Below are 25063 nucleotides of genomic sequence, written 5' to 3' on the forward strand. Positions count from 1 at the left end.
TACCAATCACTCATATTCAATGACGACATGGAGCGAAATGTATGCACTGTGCAGAACAAATATTTCCTGAATATCGAATCCACTAATTCTTCACAATATTTTTAACAGTGGTAAAGACAAACTTATACACCGACAGAAAATTCTATTCAGTATTGCTGTATGACAGGAGATTAGGTTGGGATTCCTCCTAAAAGATAATGTATATCATTATATTTTTAATTCAAAGAGCTGATTGGTTGGTTATTTAAAAAAGGAAGTAGTGCTCTCACCTGACTTCCAGTGCACAGTCAACAGCCAGGCAGCAGATGGCATGGATGAAGCGTTCAGTCAGGTCCTTTTTCCCAGACAGGAGGTGTGACGACCCCATGACCTCCGCCAGTCTCCCCAGGTGCTGAGCAGTGCTCTTCCTCGCGGCTGTATTACGGTGCCTGAAAAGCAGAGAACCAATGAAACAAAACAAGAGAAACATGGAGACAGAGATTGGATAAAACAGAGAACCACAGAACAAGGGAACAAGGTGAGACAGAGAAACAGGTGAGACAGACATCCAGAAGGACAGGTAAGATAAAAAACCTCTTGAGACAGAGAACCAGTAAATAAGGAGGGAAGCTGGAGAGAAGGGTTAACAGTGAACCAGGGGAGAAAGAGCCCCAGGGGTGACGGATGAACCAAATAAATATCTATCTCTACTTCTCACCTGACTCCTGTGTTGATGAGAGCGTTCATGCTGCGTGAGGGTGTTACATTGACCACCATGTACCCCAGCGCCAGCTCCACATCATCCCTGATGAAGCCGCTGGCCTCTCCTGCCTTCTGCAGCAGCGCCCGGGTGGTGCCCTCTACCTCCGCATCCATGCCCCGCCCCAGATGAGCGTACAGGTGGGCCAGGGTCACTATGGCAGTGCGGGACACCATGGAGCGCAGGTTCTTTACCTTGGTGGGATGAAGGGGGAAAGCGCAATGAATATAAGTTAGTTACAACTCTGTTCTCATGCTGTTCACAAAGCTGAATGAGTCATAGCCTACTATTGTTATTCATTGTAGTGGCATTGGGAAGTTTGAACTCATTAAACCCTAAAGAGCATCATTAAGTGCACACAGTTTCTCCTGTCTGAAACAGAGTAATATGCAGCATGCTGGTCTAGCATGTTTTCCAGCAGGGAGCGTCTCACCTCTTGAGTGACAGCCAGACACAGGTCATGCAGTCTGGGCAGCAGCAGCTCAGCATGGTGCTGAGACAGAGACCTGATGGAGGTCAGGCCCTCGATCTTCTTCTCCCTGCAGCAACACCAACAATCAGTCAACTCAGAGGTACATTGGGATGAAGGGGCTTGGGTAGTCTATATACAGCTAAGCTCCAAAATGTAAAGGCCAGTACTCATTAAAGATAACTGTTTTAGCATAGCCTAGCATATCTTAGCTAAAGACTTACCATTCAACCAAGTTAAACATGTAAGCATAGCCTAGCCTTTTTTTTTCGATAAAGGTGTTAGCATATTTATCCAAGGTAAATATGTTAGAGTAGTAGAGTAGCTCATCTTCGCTAAAGGCCCACCTTCAAAGGTAAAGGGTTAATAAAGCCTAGCCTACCAACACACACCACTCGCCCAAGGTAAACGTGTTACCATAGCTTCTCTTAATGAAACACCATTCTTCAATGTATATATGAAAGCATAATCAATGTAGTCTTTGTTAAAGAACCACCATTTGCCCAAAGCAAATATGTTAGTGTAGCCTATCTTAGCTAAAAACCCATAGTTGATCTAAAGTAAATATGTTACCCTAGCCTAGCTTGTCTTAGCTAAACTCCTACCAGTCATCGACGCTGAGCAACCTGAAGGCCTGCAGGAGGGCCTGCTCTGGGCAGGGCAGGGGGGGTAGTTTGGCCAGCTCTGGGAGTTCCTTGGCCTTCTGGCTCGCTCTGCCTCTCTCTCACTTTCATCTTCACCTCCTTCAGCTCCCTTGCTCCCTTATTCCTCCCTGACAGGGCCTCAACGGACTTTTGCTCTGGGAGGTCAAAGGTCACATTTGTCTGTCTGACGTCCTGTCTACACTGCCTTGACAGACTGTGTTGTTTTTAACTGTCCTGATGTTTAGTTTATGTAGGCTGAAATATGTTTCCATATTTATATCAAAAACAGTAAAATATGTATTTCCTATACAGTAAATCTCTATGTGTTTATTACTTCTGGCCTGTCAGTGTGTAGATCCTTTTCATGGGTTATGGCCAGGCAAGCCTATGAGACAATCTGTTTGTGTGGAGGGTATTTGAGTGCGTGTATTACAATCTTCACTACCCACCTTCCACAGCAGTAGCTATACTGCATGATGCTGTCTTCTTGATGCAGGGCAGTCTACTGCGGAACTGTCCGCTATTGGTTGCCTGTGGGGGGTGGGGACAGCGGGGGCGGTGGGAAGAGGCGGGGTCCTGAGCAAGGGCAGAGTTTGCCGCTCCGACGGGGTCCTGATGTCCACAGGGCTGTGGCTACCCGCCGAGCTGCCTGTGCAGATGCTGACAGAGCGTTTGAGGGCACTATTGCCACGGAGACTTGTGGGTCTGATTTCTTCAGCGACACTCAGGGCCTCCTGACTGATCCGCTCCTTCAGGATATTCACGGACTCCAGCATGCACTCATAAGGATTTTGCCCACTGTTGTTGTTTTTGTTGTCCTTGTTTTTCAGTCCAGCATCTTGAAGAGCTTTGACACAGAGCCTGGCCTTGATTTTCTTGGCCTTCTTCTGGTTGACGGCAGTCGCTTTGGTGAAAACAGGCGGGTAGGGTACCATGGAGACACTGCTGCCGTTGGCAACACCACCAGGAGCTGCTTTCTGGGGGAGTGGCTCCAGTGGATGGGCATGGTCAAGGCCTGCCATGTTTTTCCTGCCTCTGGGACGTGGGGCACCCTGGTTTTGAAAAAAGGATGACACTCCTTCGCCTAGCAACAGTTGCAGCAGGGCCGGGTCGCCCTGGACAACCGCAGGCAAGGAAGAGCTGGAGGAGGAAGAGCAGGTGGCTCCGAGGTCTGCAGACTGCTGCTGCTGTGGGGTGCAGGGGGTATGGGGGGTAGCACCTCCTGCTGGCCAGATGCCACACTGGCCCTGAAGGCCTGCTTTATGCGGCGCACAAGTGAGCTGCAAGGCATCGTGGGATTGCCGGCTGGCGGGGGCACGGGCAGAGCATGAGGATGGAGATGTGGATAAAGCAGCTGATGCTGAGACTGCAGAGAAGGGAACATGTATTCAAACACAGATGCCTTTATACAAACCCTCACACAAATGTGACCTTTGACCTTGACTTTTTTCAACTTTGACCAGGAAAAAGGTCACTTTGTAGAGGGTACTACAACAGCTACTTTTAACAGTTTCAGTGTCAATATGTAGTTTCTCATAGGTTCCAGGGAAACAGGGTGGGCAATGATATTACTGATGATCTTCAAATTTAAACATGTGTAACAAGTACAGTTCAACTTTCCCTTAGAGCACACATACAGGCATTCCCACCAAAGATCCTTACATTCAACAATCCTTACATTACACAGTAGCTGTATGAACCATAGATATATATATAAAGACTAGATGTCTCGTCCGCGTTGCCGGCCAACGGAGTCGAACGTCCGCACATGGCGGCCATCTTGCCCCGGTCAGTTCGCTCACCCATAACATTGTGTTGGTATTGGTATGTACTTTTTAAATAACCATAACTTGCTCAATTTTCAATCGATTTTTATAATGGTTTGGTTTGTTATAAACGTCAGAGATGTAGTTATGTCATTGCCTACTTATGAATAATTATGTGTTATTTTCTTAAATATATCCAAAAAGCATCCCGAATAATAACCACGTTAATAACATTTGTAAGAAACCAAACCATTTGTAAATCCGTTGAAAATTGAGCAAGTTATGGTTATTTAAAAAGTACATACCAATACCAACACAATGTTATGGGTGAGCGAACTGACCGGGGCAAGATGGCCGCCATGTGCGGACGTTCGACTCCGTTGGACGAGACATCTAGTCTTTTATATATATCTATGGTATGAACCCTTTCATATGTTTCTATGGTAACGACTAACCCAACATTGTGATTAACAGCCAGATTGGGCCAAAGCTGTAACCATGGTAACCATAAACCTGTCATAGCTCAAAGTCCATCATCAAGCAACACTTGAACTTTGACCTTTTCCCCTTTCAACGTTGACCCTGTAAAAAGGGTCACTTAATAGGGGCCAAGTGCATTATTAGAACAATTATTTGTACTGCAATGGCTAGTATAGCTTATATTTCAGTCTAATGATTTCTTAGAGGCCCCAGAAAACATGGGAAATTAGATGGATTTAAGTTTATCCAAAAATGTGTACAACTACCACTAGATTTTTAAGGGAACTCACACATGCCGAGGTGCAGGTCTGGGTCCTGGTGTTCTGATTCCACTTCTGGCGTTCCGTAAGGAGCTGCTGCATCATATTTTTCATCTCCTTGTTTTCAGCTTGGAGTTTATTTAGCTGGCTTTGTAAATCCATTCTACCTCAAAATGTCCAATTGCCAGAAAGGAGCTATATTTCAATGCAGTAATAAAACGTCCTGAACTTAAAATACAAAATAATATTAAATTAAGATGTAAATGTAACAAAAATGTAAACTATCTGCTGAAAAGCGAGTGTGTGTGTGTGTCCTGAATGAGAAGTGCCAACAAGTGATGTGAAATAGAATTTTCGCCAAGGATGACATGAGCGCTACTCTGTCCTCACCATTATGACGTGAACTGGGAGCTTTTGACGTCTGTTGCTTGAACGGACCATTCTAAAACTTGTTCAGCTGCAAGATCGAAATGAAGCTCGCCATTATAAATAAACTAACCAATATCGCTCAAAAGCTAGGCTATTCTAAATCAATTGTGTCGTGCGTGTCCATAACAACAATACACTACAACATGAAATCACTCCAACTCCAAGCAATATACATTTGGTGACCTAAATAAGATGCTATTTGTTATTACTTGAGGTTATTTCAATAATTGACCATTTTAAGCTTGGCCTACCATTTTATGGGAGCGATGAGGGACAGGTGGGGCTTGAAGTGGGGAATGACAGAAAAAGTTTGAGAACCACTGCCTTACAGCGTCCGAAGGACGCAGCCTACTCCTTCTCTGACCCGCAGCATCAGACAAACAGGTAATGACGGTGTTTGTGCAATCGCCCGATGTTGTTTGGTGATAAATTAACCACAACATTAGCGCCGCTGAAAACATTACGTCGCAACTGGTCCCACGTTTTCTAAAAAAATAAACAAACACAAAACTCACGAAATCCGTGATTTCAAAGCCTTATCCAGCTGTTTACTGACGTTTGTCATGTTTAATGAAGAGAGAGAGGGAGAGAGATACAGGCAGGTAGACAGACAGACAGACAGGCAGGCAGGCAGGCAGAGAATTTAAGGGCAGTTTTACGGTTCTACAAATTAGACAAGTTCACTAGTTTTGTTTCATTTAAAATCGTAATTATTGAAATGAAAGGTAGGTCTTAAGTTGAGCTACATGACAGTCTGGTGAGGTATATTGTGGTATATTATTAGTGTAATGCTGCTTATGCTTCAACTCAGTCAGAAAACAGTAAAAAAAAATGTGTGTGTACTGTGTTGTCAGCTTTACAGAGATAATCTAAGTCACTCTGGATCATTATGCACAACTTTGATTTATCTCATTTACAAAATAATAATGCCAAGAAAAGAGAGACTCCAAAAGCAGAAGGACAGGGAACTGCAGCAAGCAGCTCAGGGTAGCAGCTCTCTTATCTTGGATCAGGCCATCAACTAGTAAAACAAATAAGGGAGAATCAGTAACCCTACCTGGTTCAGAGGAGCCCATCATGGATGAGGAAGGACAGACAAAGTGTAGCACTGAGTTATGTTCAGGAGATAATTTAGTTTGTTAACAAAAATAAATATTTAAGTTGAGAATATCCTACTGTGTTTTTTATTTATTTATTTATTATTATTTTTAATTTCATTAATAATTTTGGCGATGGGTGCCCTTTTTTTGGTTTGAGCACCTGCCCCCCAAAATGTCTGTGCACGTGCCTGGTGTGTACATTGGATATGTAGCCAATGTATCAAAATATGTTGGTGCCAAAAAACGCATACCGACGTGACTATATAGCAATCCAAGCTAGATAGCCCTTTCACCAATAATCAGCCTACGGTGAACTGACATCCAAGTCTGTCGTGTGAAGCTCTCTCTCTCTCTCTCTATTGCCAAGGCAAACTTAAGGAACGAAACACATAAATAAAGGCTTTTTAGAGATAAAAAAGAAAACATAATTTTGCATTTTGTTTTCTCTTTTGTCACAGATGTAATCTTAATATCTCGGTAGATGTACCTCCTCAATTTACTAATGCCAAATTACTTGAAAAAAAAAAAGACAATCCCCAGCAAAACTTGATTTAGCGCTTAATCTTTTCAATAGCTACAGTAGAAATGCACGAGGCCCAGATTACGGCCAGAGCAGCCCCATAGCCAGTTGTCTATCATCTATGTTAGGATCAGTATGTGCACCTAAGTGTTTTCGTTTAATGCACAGACAATTCATTGTATTTGAATCTGATGATTAGTCATGTGACTTGTTATTTTAAGGCAAGACAATGCAAGTGTTTCTATAAAGCACATTTCATACGCAGAGGCAATTAAATGTGCTTTACATAAATAAAAGAAAACTAATGTTAAAATAGTTAAAAGAGCATAGAAAAATAAAAGCTTAAAAACAGAGTGAATAAATAAAGGAGAAAGTCCATTGGGAGATGTACGGGCTCTGGCCCAGCGGGCTGGCCTCGGAGAGGGGCTTGAGGGGGGACGACTCTGGCGTGTCGAGGCTGAGCTCCGGGGCTTCTTCTCTTCAGACCTCCTGGAGATCCCCTCTCTTCTTCTTCCTCTTCAAACTTGGATGGATCTCCTTTCTCCTGCAGGTTCCTCCTCTCCTCCAGATAATGCTGCACCTCCTCAGAAATCTCCCTCAATGCCGCCTCCCTCTCAGCCTCCACTAACTCCTCCTGCTCCACCAGCCTCTTGTTGTCATTGTTGTCGCTGACGTCTAAAGACTCTGGGGGTGATTTCCTCAGGTCTTCTTCAGCAGAACCTTCAGTGCTGGTCTCCTCAATCTGATTCAGGGAGGAGATGCTCCAGTTCAGGACATTTTAACATGACAATGTTAATATCGGCATAAAGACGAATGTCTACTGCCACCACGGCCAAGCATCATTCACAGTAAATGTGGTCACAGGCATAAACATGATTTTATCTTTAAAACAGGAACAAAAGCCAAGGCAGGGGCTCCACATATATTTACTGTATCATCTGAGAGGTTGTACTTGTCTAATAGTCTGAAGTATAACAGACTAGTTTGAGAGAGTAGAAGAAAAAGAGAAACACAGAAAACGTCTCTTGGTTAAATGGAAACAGGAACATCACAGTGTGGTTGACACCAGACATGTGCAAATATGTGACAATGCGATCAGGTCTAAAAACCACACAGTGTGTGAAACACCAGCAATGAAGACATTAGTTAAGACTTGAAGTAAATTCATAACATATACAATCAATTTACAATTGAACAGTTTTAGTCTAAAGAAAAAAACATTCTTTATCAGGTCACTACATAAGTGTTTTCAATGCGCTTGGTTTTATTTTATTTCACTTAAATATATCTTTGTGGACACACATTGCACATGGTCAAGTCTGAAGTGTAGAGTTGCCTTTACTTGTTACTTATATTAGAGTGAGTGGTTAACATGCACCAATGAAGAGGAAAGAGGTTAGTTAAGTAAACTGCTCCAGGAGATCACACTGACGATACATTTGAGAATTTGAGCAACACTCATCTCCATTTCCATGTAAAAACCCACAGCGCAAGCATTTCATCAGCATTTTGTTTCAACAGTCACACGTCCTTTTCAGTCTTTGCATTGAAGTTGCAGTTAGTGAGAATTAGGCAGACGCCTCTCCGTTAGAGGGTAGGTGCCTATCCGTTTGTGTATGGACATAACTATGACAGTAATGCCTTTATTTTAGAGACAGTTCTTTTTTTATTGCTATTTTACCTCATTTTACTAATTTGACCCCAATTTTAAATCATAGTAAGTATGTAATTTACTCTCCTGTAAGCATGAATGCTAGACTTTTCTTCAAGTCCAGTGTGTAGTAGTTGCTTCAACCTTTTCTGATGTGAGTGTGAAAGTTACATTGAATACTACTAAAACTAGTTCAGATAGAGTTAGGACATCCTATGAGAAACCTAAACTCTTTAAGATCCTTTCTGATAAAAATTATCACATTTCATAAACTATGCCTATAAAAATTGAATAACGTGAAATGCAGTGTTTTATTATTGCAGGGAAAGTGAAAAACTGTCTCTTCTCCACTGATTCTGTGGTTCTCAAAGTCCAATGTAAGTTACTACAACTGACAGTAAATGTGTACAGTTGTGTACAAATGTGGTTCAAAACGTATTGCATATGAAATACATTGAGTCTGTTGTTTATTTGTACGTCTATATGTTCTAACTGCTTCCAAAATTAGACACCAATGAAATGTCTTAATTTGTCACATGCTTGCTTTTGGTACTTATTAAGATAAAACTTGCACACATTTTAACAGACAAGCCAAAGAATGTCTGTGTCTATCAGTCCTGGGGAAATAGTGGAGGGCAGTTCTGTGACTCTGACCTGCAGCAGTGATGCCAACCCACCAGTGCACAACTACACCTGGTATATGAGGACTGGAGCTGAATCTCTTATTAGGGGCACAGGTGACAGCATCAGCTTCAATGTGACCTCTGATTCAAGTGGACTTTACTACTGTGAGGCAGAGAATGAAGTTGGCTCTCAGACCTCTACTGGAGTTGCAGTGCAAATGTTACAGTGCAAATGTTCAGTGACTGGAGGAGGGTGTGTGGCAGTCAAGCCAGGGTGGAGGGGGGAAGTACAGTCACGGGGGGAGGTGTGTGGGGGGGTGGGGGCTATCGGCGTGGTGCAGAGTTCAGTAAGGTGACAGCCGCAGGGATGAAACTGTTCCTGAACCTGCTGGTCCGGGAACGGAGGACCCTGTAGCGCCTCCCAGAGGGGAGGAGGGCAAACAGTCTGTGGCTGGGGTGTGAGCTGTCCTTGACGATGCTGCACGCCCTCCGCAGACATCTCTTGCTCTGGACAGCCGCAATGGTGGGGAGTGAGGAACCTGTGATGCGTTGGGCAGTTTTCAACACCCTCTGCAGTCTTTTTCGGTCGGCAACAGAGCAGCTGCCATACCATACTGAGATGCAGTTTGTAAGGATGCTCTCGATGGTACAGCGGTAGAAATTCTCCAGAATCTGAGGAGACAGATGGGCCTTCTTCAGTCTCTTCAGGAAAAAGAGACGCTGGTGTGCCTTCTTGCCTAGGGATGAGGTGTTGAGGATCCAAGAGAGGTCCTCAGAGATGTGGACACCCAGGAACTTGAAGCTGGCGACACGCTCAACCTCCGTCCCGTTGATGTGGATGGGGGTGTGTGTGCCATCTTTCTTCCTGAAGTACACAATTAGCTCTTTGTTTATGGTGTTGAGAGTCAAGTTGTTGTCAGCGCACCACACCGCCAGGTGCTAGACCTCTTCTCTGTAGGCCGACTCATCGTTGTCACTGATGAGGCCAATCACCGTTGTATCGTCTGCAAACTTGACAATGGTATTAGAACCATGTACAGGTGTGCAGTCGTAGGTGAAGAGGGAGTGGAGGAGAGGACTTAGCACACAGCCCTGTGGCACGCCGGTGTTCAGGATGAGGGTTGAGGAGGTGTGGTTCTCTACCCTAACAGACTGGGGTCTGTTGGATAGGAAGTCCAGTATCCAGTTACAGAGGGAAGTGTTGATACCCAGGTGACTGAGTTTCGAGATTAGTTTGGAGGGGATGACAGTGTTGAAAGCTGAACTGAAGTCTATGAACAGCATCCTCACATAGCTGTTGTGTTTTATCATCTTGCCACATTATGGCATTCCGAATGTGAAGCCAGTTAGCTTTTCCTGCAAAGTATCACTTACAGCACTGTTGATAATGTTTCATGTATTTACTGTTTAATTATCAAGTCTTTAATTTCCCCTTAGAAGTGGCTGGCATCATCCTGCAAGCTATTATCACCGTATTCATCTTGCTGTCCTGCTGTTACTTGGAATTGTGTGCTTGAGGTGATTCAGTGAAGTTTGCTTCTTCTGAAATAATTTATGCTAACTGCTTATTATTTCTTATATGAATTTATATAAATTTAACTCTGTAACATCAACTAAACATACATATGTCCCATCTGCAAAACAGCAAGCAGAATGCTGATATTTCTGCAGATACAAGGAAGACAATTACTGACATACAGGTGAGGAACTTGGTGCTCAAAGGCTATGAAATGATTACACATGTTCGTATCTCCCCATATGAAATATCTGGCACCAGCCAAGCCTAAATAGCCTTAGGAACTTGCATCTGAAATCAGAGTTGCATGTCACCATTGCGTTTTATTGTCCATTCAGCATCACTCTGCATCATTCATGATGTAATCTTTTCTCTCTCCCAATCAGAACGACTCAGGTCTCATGTACAGCACTGCCACGACCTCTGACCCCGCACAGAGAGTGCCCACACCTGATCAAAATGTTCAGTATGCCAGTGTTCAGATCAATCGCTCCAAAACAGAGAACGTACCACTTTACGCCACCGTCCAGAAGCCTCAAACCTCCACGCAGGACGACGATGTAGCCTCTGCGTCAGACCAGTTTCTTAGAGGGAGTGCTGCCACCAGGTGGGCATTTATGCTCATTACAACAAATCATGCAGCTTCTAATCCACCTGTCCTACAGCCTCTGCATGGCACTTTATGTGCTCAGGTTAGGAGATGTTAATAGTGTAGTATTTCTAAGAAGTATTCATTCCCAGGCATCCCTAACATTGCCCACAATCCAGCATTTAACCTCAGTCGATGATGTGCACCAGTTGCTCACAGACAAATGCAATGTTGCTGGTCATGTTGACATGCTAGCTGTCTTAATGCTCAGTAGCCAAATTGCAGCAATGCAAATTGCAGAAAGTCACCTCTCACATATCACACTGAAAATGTTGCTGCTTTCGGTCACAATCTAACCCTTATTCCTCAGACTATAGAGGTGTAACAGTAAGTACTGCATGCTGTTGTGTGTTTACAGGGCTGAGGTTGATGTGATCTACAGTGCAGTCATCAAACCCTGAAAGATCCATGAAACGGCAGACCAGAATTATCCTCAGGTGATCAAAGCTGTCCATCAAAACAAGACACGCACAGTCCTCTTTAAGTATTACATTTAGTGTGAAATTTGTGTGACTTTTATTTGTTTCTAATAATAATAATAATAATAATTTATTTTATTTGTAATGCACTCTTCATTCAAAATAATCTCAGAGTGCCAACATATTAGAAACTAACAATAATAATACAATAAAATAAAAATGAATTAACATAAGCAAATAGAAAACTTTTTAACATTTTAACATACGATTTAATACAAGGCCAGAAATGCCTTGTTTCTATGTTGTTACTGCCAAAAAGCCATACAGCGTCGCATTTTGTCTTTGTTACAGTATTCATTTAGAATTGCTTTAAATGTTCCATATTTTATTTCATTAGATATATATATATATATTCAGATATAAAATTCCTCACTGAACCCCCTATGTTTTGTTATGTTATAAATTACATGTTATATTGAAAAAACATTCAAAACCACCTCATCTCACATAGAAGAAGAGAGGATATGTAAATGTCATGGACGGAAGCAATTTTATTTTCTAAAATATGTACAGAATCTGAAGAAATGGCCTTTAAAAACAACATTTACATAATACCTTAAAGCTGTGAACTTAGAAATTGAATGACATTTACACAGAACTGTAACTCAAACTGTATTTGAATGAAGAACAACTTATCACACCAAAGATTTTCATTGTTGGTATTTTGTTTAACAACCTTGCATTTCATTGCTGAGTCATACTGTGTGATCAGTTGGAGAATGTCATTGTTCCATACATGCATTTGCTCAAGAGAAAATGAAAGTAACATTTTCCGTATAGAAGACAAATATTTAAGAATGTATACATTCAAGCCTTTAACAGGGCTTGATTGCTGTGTAGAAACCGTACCTGAAAAATGTACAGCTATATTCTAACCCTCTTATTTTAGATAAATAAAAGATTATTTTTTTAGCACACTGTGTGTTCCTCATACTTCAGCCTTTCTTCACTAAATGGAGGATCATATTTACCTCCGCCAAGGAGGTTATGTTTTCATTGCTGTTTCTTGGATTGTTTGTTTGTCTCTCTGTCAGCAGGAATACGCAAAAACTACCTGCCCGCTTTCTATTAAACTTGGTGGAGGGGTGTAGCATGGGCCAAGGAAGAACCGATTATATTTTGGAGCGGATCCAGGAAGATTGTGAGATAGGCCATGTGTCCTTGGCTGAGGTCTGCGCTCTCTGTGTGTCACCTTGTGACCTTGAGAGTCCGTCTAGTTCAGTATGAAACCCAGCCTGCTCAAATCATCTTTAAGTTGTGATCGCTATACTGTTTACTCTGGGTGTGGTCTGGAAAATAAGCACTACCTACTGGGTGATGCCCTTAAGCTCCACAGCAGAATGGTGGGACAGTGTATGGTGGGAAGGTGGTGGTAAACCCTAGCCTGGATGCCAGACGAACTTAGCCACGCCCACAAATTATTTGGTCGGGAAGTTCGGTCTGGTGTCGCTCCGTTGGGGAGAAATGATCTCCTCACAAAAATCTGTGAGGAGATATAGACCAATCAAATTGTCAGGGCGGGCTTTATACGATGATGGACAGATGATCAACCCTAACGTAATCAACCACGTCACCAAAGAGCTTTTGGGGTGAATTCGTTTTCAACAAACATGGCTGCCGTTGGAGAGCTGAAATGTGGAAATTCGAGTCTGTTTTAGAAGACATTGACAGCACATTCATTTTTAAAGAGGAACAGAGAAACGCGATCAAGGCATTTGTCGATCGAAAAGAATGTTTTTGCCGTTCCTTCCTACGGGATCCGGTTAAAAGTTTAATGTATCAGCTGGCCCCATGGTCTACGTTATGGTCATACTACGTTGCTCTGATTGGTTGTAGGCCTATCCAATTGAGCGAAGAGGCCTTTTTTTTTCCTAGTTCGGTTGAAACACGCCCCATAATCACAGCCCAACGGAGCGGTCTCAGACTCATATTCTGACTAGAATTATGAGTATGACATCGTCAGGCTAGGTAAACCCCTCACACAACACAGAAATGTCTTAGAGGTACATAGACAAGATGGAACAAAATTATACAAACATATGCCTATGGACACAAAGCAACACAACATAAATCACTTCAGCGGCAACACAAACAGGTAGTGTCTGACAGAAAGACCTAAAACAAATATTTAAAACAGAAAAAAAACGCACGACAACAAATAATACTCCAAACTAAGTTCAAAAACAGACAACACTGATACAACTGTCACTGATAACACTAACAGTGCAGTATCAGTGAAAAACACTGACGTTTCAACTCCACAAACTTGTTCTTGTTATGAAATGCACAATGACTGACACAAACGCTTCCCCATCATCATATGGTCTGAAGATGACCCCCAAAGGCACTTACAATGAGCATGCACACTGGGCATGGAAGGATGGATTGAATTAATTTAGAAAAACAGGAGGTTGTGATGATTATTCGTCACTCATCCCATACATTATAATCAGCTGTGTTAAACATGAAAAAAAAAGAAAGAAAACCTTTTCATGCAGGTGCCTGATGTGCTTATATGCCAACCTGCAATGAGTGAACATTATTACTGTTGAGAGAATAAATAACACAGATGATGAAATTGCTTGCAGTGTTTACAGGTCCAGAGTCCAGCGCCTACTGTATGTGTTCAGATAATACTGTTTAAGAGTGAAGTTGAGTGTTCATGGGATTAGCCACTATGTTCAGTGCAAACAGTAGTCTCTATACATGCAACCATTAAACCCTCAGTCATTTTATGTAGAACTGTCTGAACAACATGACGCAAGTCAACCATAGTTCCTCTCTGTGAGATGCCTTAGGTTCTATCACTACTACACAATACTAAGTTCAGCTGTTTAGTCCTGGATTTTATGTACAATTAATCTGAATCTGTACAGAATGGTGTGATTAATTACCTACAGAGATTTCTACAGCACTATACAAACCCTCTGACATTTTTGCCACCACTCATGTCAAGGTGGGACCGGTAGAAAAGCACCAAAACACAACTTGTTTATCGTTACTCCAAGTGTCACCTGTGTGCTTCAACTGACTCCCTGGTCATCTTTCAAGATAAGGGGAAGAAACAGGGCTTCAACTAATCAAGACTCCAAGCATCATGTAATACTTTTGATTGAAGGTGGTCAAACAAACAGTCGAACACAGCCTCCTTTCTTAAGGGAAGATGTTGACCCCTAACATGTCGAGTCAGTCCCTCTGTTGGGACCGGTGTTGCTTTTCACGTAATCATTGAAATTATCACTAATTTGAGGCAAAAAAAAAAAAAGGTCATTCTGAATTATCTCAGGACCTAACCTTTGTGCTACTAGTCTACACTTCTGCTTACGCCATCAGGGAGTGTTTGTTGTCGGGGGCGAGTGAGGCTGACTTCTCCGTGACCGTCATGTAGTCCTCACTGGTGGAGCAGTCCTGTGGCCCCTGCCCTGCTTCTCCCTCCTGGGCCTCGTCCTGCTCCATGTGGAGGTCGACCAGCTCTTGTGCCTCCTCAAAGGGCAGAGGGCCCGTGAGCGGGGGGCCGCTGATGTTGTGGACAAGAGCCGGGTTGAGGCAGAGGAAGGTCTGGCTGTTGCCTCCACTGCTGACCAGGCTGGACTCGCTGAAGATGGTGTTGGTGAAGACCGAGTCCAGAGTGAAGGGGTAGCCGAAGAGGGGGGGCTCCAGGGAGCCCTCGGGGGCCTCTGCGCGGGGGGGTGCTGCGGAGGACTCTCCTCCCGGCTCACCGAGCACAGAGGTGGGGTTGGCGGTCAGGTTTGTGGTCAGGTTGAGGTTCTTGTCTGTGGTGGGCTTGTGGGGCGAGGGTGTGGCTGACTTAGACATCATGCTGTGGAAGCTGGCGCGGCGGATGGAGCCCTCAGAGGTGGAGATGACGCTACTGGCGCGCGGGAGCGTGGAGAAGGCCCGTGCCACCCGACCTTGACCCCTACCCCCACGACTTTGCCCCCCCTGACCTTCGCCTTGAGCCTCTCTCCTCAGCGGCGCTGAGAAGCAGTCCAGACATCCGGCGGCGCCGGAGGGTTTGTCCTGGACCTGGACCTCCGGTGGTGGTGGGCTGGCGCCAGCCGCCCTGCTGCCCTCGATGGAGATGGCCACCGTGCGGAAGGTCTGGGTCTGTGTCTGGCTCAGGACTCCCCGGGGGCCCGTCGCTCGCCCGCTGCTGGAGCGCCACACCCCCCGCCCGGAGGCGTAGGACTCCAGGGCCGCCCCGTCCCGGGGGGGTTTGGGAGGCGCGGAGGCTTGGGTGGGGGTGGAGGTGGCGGCAGGGGGTACATGGGAGCAGTCGCTGCCCCGTCGTGAGGGGGCGCACTGGGCCGGGCTGCTGCCGCTGGACCAGCCCTCATTCTCCAGGCTGAACTCACCACTGCTCTCGCTCTGGGTGCTGTTCAGACCGCCTGCATGAACAGAAAACATGTGCAACACTTGTTATACTGTATGTTACATTTTTAGTATTGACCATCTCTCACCACAGCTGTAAATGGTGGCTTTTTTGTCTCCCATGTTGTTGTCTGTTTTTAACATGAAACCTAGCCCGCTCTAAACACGGGAAGGAGCTGATTAGAGCTCAAGAGTACCTGGTTCATAATGACGAGGTCATAATTACAGCTGTTCTTAATGAAGGAAGTAACACTCACCCCGACTCTGGCGTTCATCGTTACTCCCTTGGCTAGTACGGGCCACATCTTCAGCATAGTTCTTAGCTGAGAAACACAGACATGGGTGATGCTACCACACCTTTTTTTAAAGTGTGTTAAAGTATTTCTTTTTTTACATTTATTGTTACATATACGTTACATACAGTACAAGTTTAAATATATTCCCTGTGCTGAGACTTTCAGTTCATCTGTCTTTTTCGCATGCACATGTGCAGGCCCACAAGTATGCCAATGAACAGCTTATGGGAAGGATGAGTTTGAGATGCAGTCCACAGGGTTCAAAGTTCAAAGCCTGCAGCAACACAACCCTGTAAACCCTGCAGGCTGCCCCACCCGAAGTGAACCCCTCAGCAGTTAGTACTGTCTCTCTGTGTGTACCTTTGGTGTCAGTCTGCAGCTCTGTCTGGCCTGAGGCAAAGAGGGGATGGGATGGGCGTATGGGGTTGATGGGCTGGATGTAGGGGTGAAACATGAACGACTGAAGTTCCTTCCTCCCCCTCTCCTCCTCCTCCTCCTCCTCCTCATCGTCTTCCACTGTCTCTGCCTCTTTCTCCTCTGCTTCCCCCATCCGTTCAAACCTGATTGGCCAGTAGCTGTCCCCCTGATCTCCACCCATGTGCAGTAAGTCATTCATGGCTGACGTGGGAGATGAGCGAAAATGAGTTTGTTTGTTTGTTTGTTGTTTGTGGTAGGATCACTACGTGCATACTACTAGCATGTTTTATTTCTTCTGATATTGAATTGATCATACAAAATCTTTCCTGTTGTTTCATTAAGAGGAATGCAGTGCATGCGTTGTATATTTGTAGTATGAGCATAAGTCCAGAGAGATGAACCAAGTACTGGAACAGTGCTTTACACACCAAGAAAGTACTTACTCTGCCCCATGTTTGCATTTGGGGGGGGGGGGGTTAGGACATGGTGGAATGTAGCATTGATTTATGTTAGATTCATTTTGCCTCATGGGGACGTGGATGCAGCTTCATTGCTCAAAAGCAGAAACACAGCGGCCAGCTTTAGCGTTAGCATAGTTAGCATTAGCCTTTAAGAAGACAAAGAGATACGAGGGGGCAGCAAAGAACACGGCAGCCAAGGCGAGACGGTCAGAGCAGAGCGGAGCGTTTCTGGGTCTTACACAGGGAACGACGGAAGAAGGACCTGACTTTGTCTTTCTCCTTCTGTCTGTTCCGCATGAGGGGGAACATTTTCAGGACGGCAACTTTTTGCAGCATTGCAGCAAAGGAGGGCGGATGGAGAGAAGAGAGAAGGAGGAGAGGAGAGGAGTGGAGAGAAGAGGAGAGGAGAGGAAAGGAGAGGAGAGAAGACACAATATGGCACACAAAGAGACAAAGGTGTGTGTCAAACACAAGTACATTCAGTAATGCACATGTAAACACACACACGCCTACACACACATATGAAAATTGACACACATCACAGTACACAAAATGGGTGAAATAGTTTGACAGGTAAGAAAACCACAACACAGATGAACAGTCAGTCACCAACAAGCACTTTTATTCTCTCTGTTCCCTCTCTTATCTTCTTGATAAAGGTTTATATAGAATTATAAAAATAATATCAAAACTATTTCACACGTTTGGGAAAAATCTGTCCATCATAGCCTGCCAAGGGTTAACCAGAGGACTCCTGTCTTCTTCTCCTATTGGCCACTGCAGGCGGAGCGACTCTGTATGATTGGTGGGTGGCCTGTCTGTCTGACCTGTCCTCGAAGGCAGGGGCGGGAGATGCCTACCGTGAGGTGTCCCGTCCACAGCTGCCTGGCCTATGAGTGGAGTTCTGGGGGGCCTGCCGCAGATTGGATAGGCTGTTTCTCCCTGACCAATCGGAGGCTTGGGTGGATAATTGAGGTCATACTCACTGTTGCTGCGCTTGGGCGACAGGTTGTCGTCCAGCGAGTTGGCGGCTGACTCGGCCGAGCCGTGCGAGCTCACGAAGGAGCCGTTGTCATGGCAGGGGAGTCCCTCGCACGACTCGGAGCGTGTGGGTGTCAGCGAGCGAATGCGGTCGCGGCCTCGCTCCTGGTCCTGGTCATGGTCCCGATCTCGCTCGCGGCTTCGAGACTTGATCAGCTTCCTCATTTTCAGCGCGATCCAGTTGCCTCGTCTGTGGTGTTTGTGGGTTTGGGTGTGTGCGGGTAAGTGTGTGTGTAAGCATGTGTGTAAGTGTGTGTGTGTGTGTGTGTATGTATGTATATTTTGGGGGGAGTGTAAAAGACCTCTTTAGTCATGACTGAACATGCGTAACAAAGCAAATTGCATATGAATACAACAAGTAATGATAAAGTAGTAAAAAAACAACCACATATTTCTCATAGGTAGTATGAGTAAACTGTACCTTCTTGGGGGTGAGGGGTCATAGAACTTGTACTGGTCCATGATCTTTTCCTCCAGTTTCTCTTTCTGCCTCCTCAGCTCATTCAGTTTGTCTCTGAAAAAGAAAACAAAATGCACCCTTACGTGAGACTTTATTGTCTATGTCAATCCATAGCTGATTGACACTTAAGGTGTCATAGACTCTATGACACCTTAAGTGTCAATCAGCTATGGATTGGGAACTAAACAACTGTCTTACCCAATCAGAAACAAGAGCCTGTTTGTGTGCTAATAAGATGCACCTTTGTAAAGCATAAGATCTTCAGCTTGGTGTGTAACTAACATACAACCGGGTGAAAATGCAGTGTAGTTTAAGCACAACTACTTTTCTAATTCTAACGTCCATTCACAAAGAGTGATGAGGGCCATCACTATGGTTGTGTGTGAGTTCTACCTCTGAGACAGAGACTGGCTCTTTGGTGATATGGTTAGAATGGATGGCTATTAGAGGCTGAGGGAGACTGCTGGGGGATTACAGGTTTACACCAATAAGGCCTTTCCTTACATATACTGTCTCTGCTCCACGTGGAACAGGTCCTTGCTCTCCACGGTCTGCTCCAGTAGAGTCCGGTTTTGTAGCATCAGTGTCTGGATCTGGTCCACAAGGTGCCGGTTCTCCTCCTCCATGTTCTTCTTCAGCTGGGTCAGCAGCTGGTTGGGCAGAGTGTCAAATGTTTGTGCCAAAATGTCTTGGATGGACTTCAGTGCATTGATCAGTGCAGATGGAAGCAGTTAATGGCAAGACCTCTAGGGAAGACTTGTATGCCTCTACTTCAATTCAGTTCAATAAACTCAATTCTAACTGTCAGTGTGATAGACCTAATATAAATATGATGCCAATTCAATAGATACAGCAAAGAATTTAAAAATGTCCCCTTTACCTGGAATGGCTGCCTTTAAAGCTGTATCTGAATAATCAGTTTAAACTGGTGCATAGTGAAGTGCCATTCACAGCACTGATTCACATCCATCCATCCACAGCACGGCGCTTTGGCTGCCATGAGTCTACTCAAAATCACTGGCATTGACCTATACTTATCTAAATCTTAGGATGTCCTATTGATCTAGAAAGTCTCCACAACAATAGTGTCTCCACAGCACTTCATTCATATAAAACTTGACTTTTCAATCATTCCTAAGCAATACTTAGCTCAATCTTATGTTGTCCTATGAAATGTATCTAGAGAGCATACTTTACAGAACAGTAGAGTCTGCTAAGGCCTACAGGATTCTAAAACTTGACTACAATTGGTATGGTGCTGTGTGGCGCCCCCTGGTGTCCATGTACCTCACACTGATTGTTGAGTTTGGTGGAGGTGATGTCCAGTTGCTGGTGCTGCTCCCTTAGCTTGGAGAGGTCGGTCTCCAGGCGTGTCTGCTCCAGCCGGGAGGCGTTCAGCAGGCTCTTCATGCTCTTGTGCTCCGTCTGCAGCTCTTCGTTCTCCCTCAGAAGCTTCTGGTAGGTCTGGTTCAGCCTGCAGGATGAAGGAGATGGTGGTGGGACAGAGAGCATAGAAGTAAAGTACACACTCCTCAGCAGAGGAACGGTTACAATAATGAGCATTTCTCCATGTGTACAGACATACACACACACACACACACACACACACACACACACACACACACACACACACACACACACACACACACACACACACACACACACACACACACACTGACCAGTCCTTCTCGTCCCTGAGTCTCTGGCACTCTGAGGTGGTGCTCCTGAGCGTCACTCTCTCCTGCTGCAGTTGCTGCTGTTCCTCTCGCAGAGCCTTCTCCAGCACCTCCAGATGGGTTTTCTGCTGCAGCAGTGTGTTATACCTACACACACACACACACACACACACACACACACACACACACACACACACACACACACACACACACACACACACACATCCACACACACACATCTGATCAAGTCCATAGTGGTTGTATATCTGTCTGTTTGTGGTGTTTGTGTCTTTGTGTCTTTGTGTTTGTGTGTGTGTGTGTGTGTGTATGTCTTTGTGTTTCTTTGTGTGTGTGTCTTTGTGTCTTTGTGTCTTTGTGTGTGTGTGTGTGTGTGTGTGTGTGTGTGTGTGTGTGTGTTTCTGCACCTCCCCCTACCTGTCCTCCAGGGCGTGGTGGTCCAGCTCCAGGCTGCGGTGCTGGCTCTTGAGACCGCCGTGGCGCATGATCAGTGCCTCGTACTCGGCCGCCTGGCGCTCGTGCAGCGCCGCCAGACGCTCGTGGTCGCGCAGCAGCAGCTCGTTGACGGTGCGCAGGTCCTCGCGGTCGCGCACTGCCCCGTCCCTCTCGCTCTCCGCGCTGAACTGCTGCCGCTGCACCTGCGCATTCTCCGCCAGCAGGGCGGCGCTCTGAGAGTTCAACGTGGACTTCTCCACCTGAGAGTGAGAGAGATAGTGTGTGTGTGTGTGTGTGTGTGTGTGTGTGTGTGTGTTGGGGTTGTGACAGAGGGATGATGAGTTATCAAGACAGCAGTTGATATGCTCATGCCAGAACTATAAAAGATAAGAGCTGCTCCACAACTGCTACACTGTCAGCCCATGGACAAATGATAGGAGATACAAATCTGATGCATATCAGATGATCTGTAAATACATTTGCATTCGCCAGCCCTGTGACCACCTATCTGACCTTATGGTTAATTGAGCAGCATTTTGAGGCTATTGACGGTGGTGCATTATGTTCTCGTAGGTTCAGAACCTGAATGATCTACACACACACACACACACTCACACACACACACACACACACACGCACACACACTCTCACACACACACACACACACACACACACACACACACTCACACACACACACACACTCACACACACACAGGGACCCTGACCTGCAGCTGGGCATTCTGTGTCTGCAGGGTGGTGTTGCTCTCCTGCAGCGAGGCGGTCTGCCGTTGCAGGGCCAGGACCTGAGCGCGCAGGCCATCTGTCTGCGCCTGCAGCTGCAGCAGCTGCGTCTGCAGGGCCTGCCGCTCCGCCTGCAGGGTGGCATTCTGGAGGAGAGGGGGTAAGGGAGGGGGGCAATGGCGTTACTGTTATTCAAAGGTGTTGAGGGAACCAGAAATTATGTAATTAAATGTATTAATCATAACAGCAGTACAGCTGCAGCAGCATATGTATAAGTACATGTGTGTGTGTGTGTTTGTGTGTGTGTGTGTGTGTGTGTGTGTGTGTGTGTCTGTGTGTGTGTGTGTCACTCACGTTCCTCTCCACATCGATAAGGCGGTCCTTAACCCTGAGCAGCTCACGAGTGACCTCCTGGCTCTCCCGCTGCCACTCTCTGACTGAACCCTCCCCCTGGGCGGAGCCTGAGCCACGCCCACCCACTCCTGCACACTCCTCCTCCTCCTGCCTCTGCAGCAGTGCCTCATAGCTCAGCTTTACCTGGGCAGATGTCAAAGGTCAAAGTTCAACATAAAGTGATCCACAGTGCCTTTTGACAATGCTGTGTTTAACCAATGAGAATGTGTAAATGTGTGAGAGGAGAGTGTTTCTCTCTCCATGTGTGTTTATGTGTGCGTGTGAGTGTGAGTGTGTGTGTGTGTGTGTGTGTGTGTGTGTGTGTTTATGTGCGCATGTGTGGGCGGGTAGATGATATGTGGGTTTCTACATGACAGCAAATATCAAACTGACCACATTGACCTCACATTTAGGAAAATCCAAGAGATAAAATACACAACACATGCAATGCGTACAATCACATTAGCAATTTAATGCCGGACTATTGTGTCCGATCTGATTCTGATCTTTTCACGCTTGGCTGAGTAAATCCCTTAGGTGTGGCTGACCATCTCAGCCTGCTGGGATCACAGGATTAGAGCTAAATGTCTGGATATTGTTGTGATAGATGTGGAGTGCAGCTCTGGGATTGTGGGTCAGATTAGGATTAACAGTGAGGGGAGAGTATTCCAGCATAAACCTTTGGTGACGAGAAACTCAACATTTTCTACATGAACATGCACATTGTACTTCTTCCTCTCTTCTGTTTTTACAAGATAGACAGTTTACCTTTCTTCCCATATAGAATTTAGAGTATAGAAGGAAACTAAGATATGGAATAGAAAGATCATCGGACTGAAGATAAGAATACAGTAATGTAGACAAGAGAAGATGAGAGGCCTTTTGGCGTTGTGAGGCATTATTTTCCCAAGCCTTTTAAAAACACCAATACACTTGACTTAGTCATACACTTAATCATAGTTAAATCGAACATTAAAACCAATTAAGAACAATTCTGGCAATTGGTTGAGATAATAAAAGTGTATATTGTTTTATCTGTATATGCTATCACACTGTATTATGTAAATCGTACAGATCAAATTGGGGTCAAAAGTTACGTCTTCACTGCATGTTTGACAACCTGTTTTACAAGGACAGAAAATATGTCCTCATAAACACACGTGTCCTTGACGATGAAGTGAATATCTGACTGGTGTGTGTCTGCAGGTGTGAGGCTTACTGAGCGGAGCTCTTGCCGCAGCTGGTGGTTGAGGCTGGAGGACTCCTGTAGACGGGCCTCTAGAGCAGCCATCTTCTCCTCTTTAATCTCCACACACCTCTTCAGAGACGACTCCAGTTCAGACTCCAGCTGCTTATACCGACTGAGAGATGGTGAGAGAGAGAGATAGAGAGAGAGAGAGAGAGAGAGATGGAGAGACAGAGAAAAAAAGAGAGAGATGGAGAGACAGTTTCAAATTGCTATAACTAGAAAAGTATTTAAGCTAGCTCCTTCAAACTTTCTAAGTTTAAAATCTGAGACCATCACTTGAAAAAACATGGACTTCCAAGGGTGTGGCTTGGGTATATCATAGTATTCGGGGTGCTTGAATTTGCTCGAAAGTTTTACTCTACGCTCTGTTGCAGCATCTTTGAAGGCCTGTGGAAAGCTCAATGTTAAAGCTAGAGACTTGATTTGAATTTGAAAATGCTGCTAAAAAAGCATCTTAAATACAGCCCCCCCCCCCCCCCCCTAAAACATATTTTTGTGACAAAACTATTGGGAGTAGAGAGCTAATATTTGGGACTATACCTATTAAGAAGTGTATGAACAACCTTGTATTTTTGCAGCCAAATCTGAGACGGAGCCATTGTCCCACTTGACATGGAATGACTCCTAGTATATGCAAATGTACAATACAGTGTAAATGTATGAATGTAACATGTCACATGTTTCACTTTGAGTAATGGACGTGGAGGTACTGGTAGTGCTGGCTATGGCCACTGGGGGGTGCCAGTGTCTGCATCTACCTGTTATCAACATGCAGCAGGTCTGCAGATAGAGGATCCTGCTGCTGCTGCTGCTGTTTGTAGCCCATTCTCTCCATCTCCTGTGTGAGTCTCTTCACCTCACTATCCCTCTGCTGGCACTTCAGCTTCTCACTCACCAGCTCCTGTTAAACACACACACACACACACACACACACACACACACACACACACACACACAGACACCACACACACACACACACACACAGAAACACACACACACACACACACACACACACAGACACACACACACACACGCACGCACACACACACACACACACACACACACACACAAAACAGAAACACACATACACAAACCGACACACACACAAACACGTGTAAAATACAGAGACACACACACACACACACACACACACACACACACACACACACACACACACACAAACACACACGCACACACACACACACACACACACACGCACACACACACACACGCACACACACACACACACACACACACACACACACACACACACATACACACACACATTCAATTATACTGCACCTTAGCTAAACAATAGTGAAATATAGTGAACAGGAAAACAGCTCTGCTCTGCACATGCTGACTAAGGGCTTGTCTGAGAGGGCGATGTTCTTCCTTTTGTCATCGAGGTATGAATGCAGTATGACCTGAGACAGTTCCAACAATACAGGTGCCAGGGGCCACTGGTTGTAGCCATTAGCTTCCCAGTGTGCTAATGTACATTTGAGACTGGCCACAACAGCCACATACAGGAACAGCTCAAACATTCAGCAGGCCAAGGTGTGCTAATGTATATTTGAGACTGGCCACAACAGCCACATACAGGAACAGCTTAAACCAGTGGTTCTCAAACTTTTTCTGTCATTCCCCACTTTGAACAAGGGGGCCTTTTCAAGCCCCACCTGTCCCTCATCGCTCCAATAAAATGGTAGGCCAGCTTAAAATTGTCAAATGTATTGAAATAACAATAAGTTCTAAATCTTAACCAATAAAAAATAACATCAGTTCAAAAATAGAGAAAATCAATAACAAATAACATCAGTTCAGAAATAGAGAAAATAAAAGTGCAATGGTGTCAATCCTTGCCTCAAATGGGCTGAGTTCCAAAAATAAAGAAAAAGGGCCTACTATGCAATTGTGTTATCAATGGTAGGCCAAGCTTAAAATCTCCCTTGTACGTCGCTTTGGATAAAAGCGTCTGCTAAATTACTAAATGTAATGTAATGTAATAAAAAGTATTTTAGGCTGATTTAAGCCTTAAACATTCAGCAGGCCAAAGTCTGCTAATGTATATTTGAGACTGGCCACAACAGCCACATACAGGAACAGCTTAAAGATTCAGCAGGCCAAGGTGTGCTAATGTATATTTGAGACTGGCCACAACAGCCACATACAGGCTG

At 45.0% G+C, this 25063-nt stretch overlaps 2 protein-coding genes across 5 annotated transcripts in view; both read right to left on the reverse strand.

Moving 5' to 3' along the window:
* Window positions 1-35: 35 nt before the first annotated feature.
* On the reverse strand, window positions 36-4855 carry LOC105890561 (TOG array regulator of axonemal microtubules protein 2-like). Of its 3 annotated transcripts, XM_042703454.1 has the most exons (6): window positions 4389-4837; window positions 2302-3218; window positions 1814-2007; window positions 1173-1278; window positions 698-933; window positions 36-428 (listed from the first exon to the last, which is right to left on the reverse strand). In XM_042703454.1, the coding sequence occupies exons 5-6, from the start codon at window positions 913-915 to the stop codon at window positions 266-268; spliced, it is 381 nt and encodes a 126-aa protein (XP_042559388.1). In that variant the 5' UTR covers window positions 916-933; window positions 1173-1278; window positions 1814-2007; window positions 2302-3218; window positions 4389-4837; the 3' UTR covers window positions 36-265. The 3 variants fall into 3 exon arrangements, 2 of the variants coding, with proteins under 2 accessions (XP_042559388.1, XP_031417609.1); XM_031561749.2 differs by lacking the exons at window positions 2302-3218; window positions 4389-4837 and having other exon boundaries at window positions 1814-2264; XR_006151588.1 differs by lacking the exons at window positions 36-428; window positions 698-933 and having other exon boundaries at window positions 1171-1278; window positions 4389-4855.
* An 8451-nt stretch (window positions 4856-13306) lies between these two features.
* Window positions 13307-25063, reverse strand: part of ccdc88aa (coiled-coil domain containing 88Aa) — a 32615-nt gene continuing 20858 nt past the window's right edge. Inside the window, exons 15-27 of one of the 2 annotated variants that reach the window (XM_031562224.1) lie at window positions 23642-23784; window positions 22854-22995; window positions 21596-21778; window positions 21226-21387; window positions 20483-20760; window positions 20051-20194; window positions 19659-19845; window positions 18876-19021; window positions 18333-18425; window positions 17857-18101; window positions 17110-17193; window positions 15954-16019; window positions 13307-15713 (exon numbers count right to left, since the gene is read on the reverse strand). In XM_031562224.1, the coding sequence (XP_031418084.1) occupies window positions 14647-15713; window positions 15954-16019; window positions 17110-17193; window positions 17857-18101; window positions 18333-18425; window positions 18876-19021; window positions 19659-19845; window positions 20051-20194; window positions 20483-20760; window positions 21226-21387; window positions 21596-21778; window positions 22854-22995; window positions 23642-23784 (2940 nt within the window). In that variant the 3' untranslated portion in view covers window positions 13307-14646. The remainder of the gene's footprint in view (window positions 15714-15953; window positions 16020-17109; window positions 17194-17856; window positions 18102-18332; window positions 18426-18875; window positions 19022-19658; window positions 19846-20050; window positions 20195-20482; window positions 20761-21225; window positions 21388-21595; window positions 21779-22853; window positions 22996-23641; window positions 23785-25063) is intronic. The other variant, XM_031562225.1, reaches the window with a different exon arrangement.

This window comes from Clupea harengus, chromosome 24, assembly GCF_900700415.2.
Source record: "Clupea harengus chromosome 24, Ch_v2.0.2, whole genome shotgun sequence".
Taxonomy (NCBI): Eukaryota; Metazoa; Chordata; class Actinopteri; order Clupeiformes; family Clupeidae; genus Clupea; species Clupea harengus.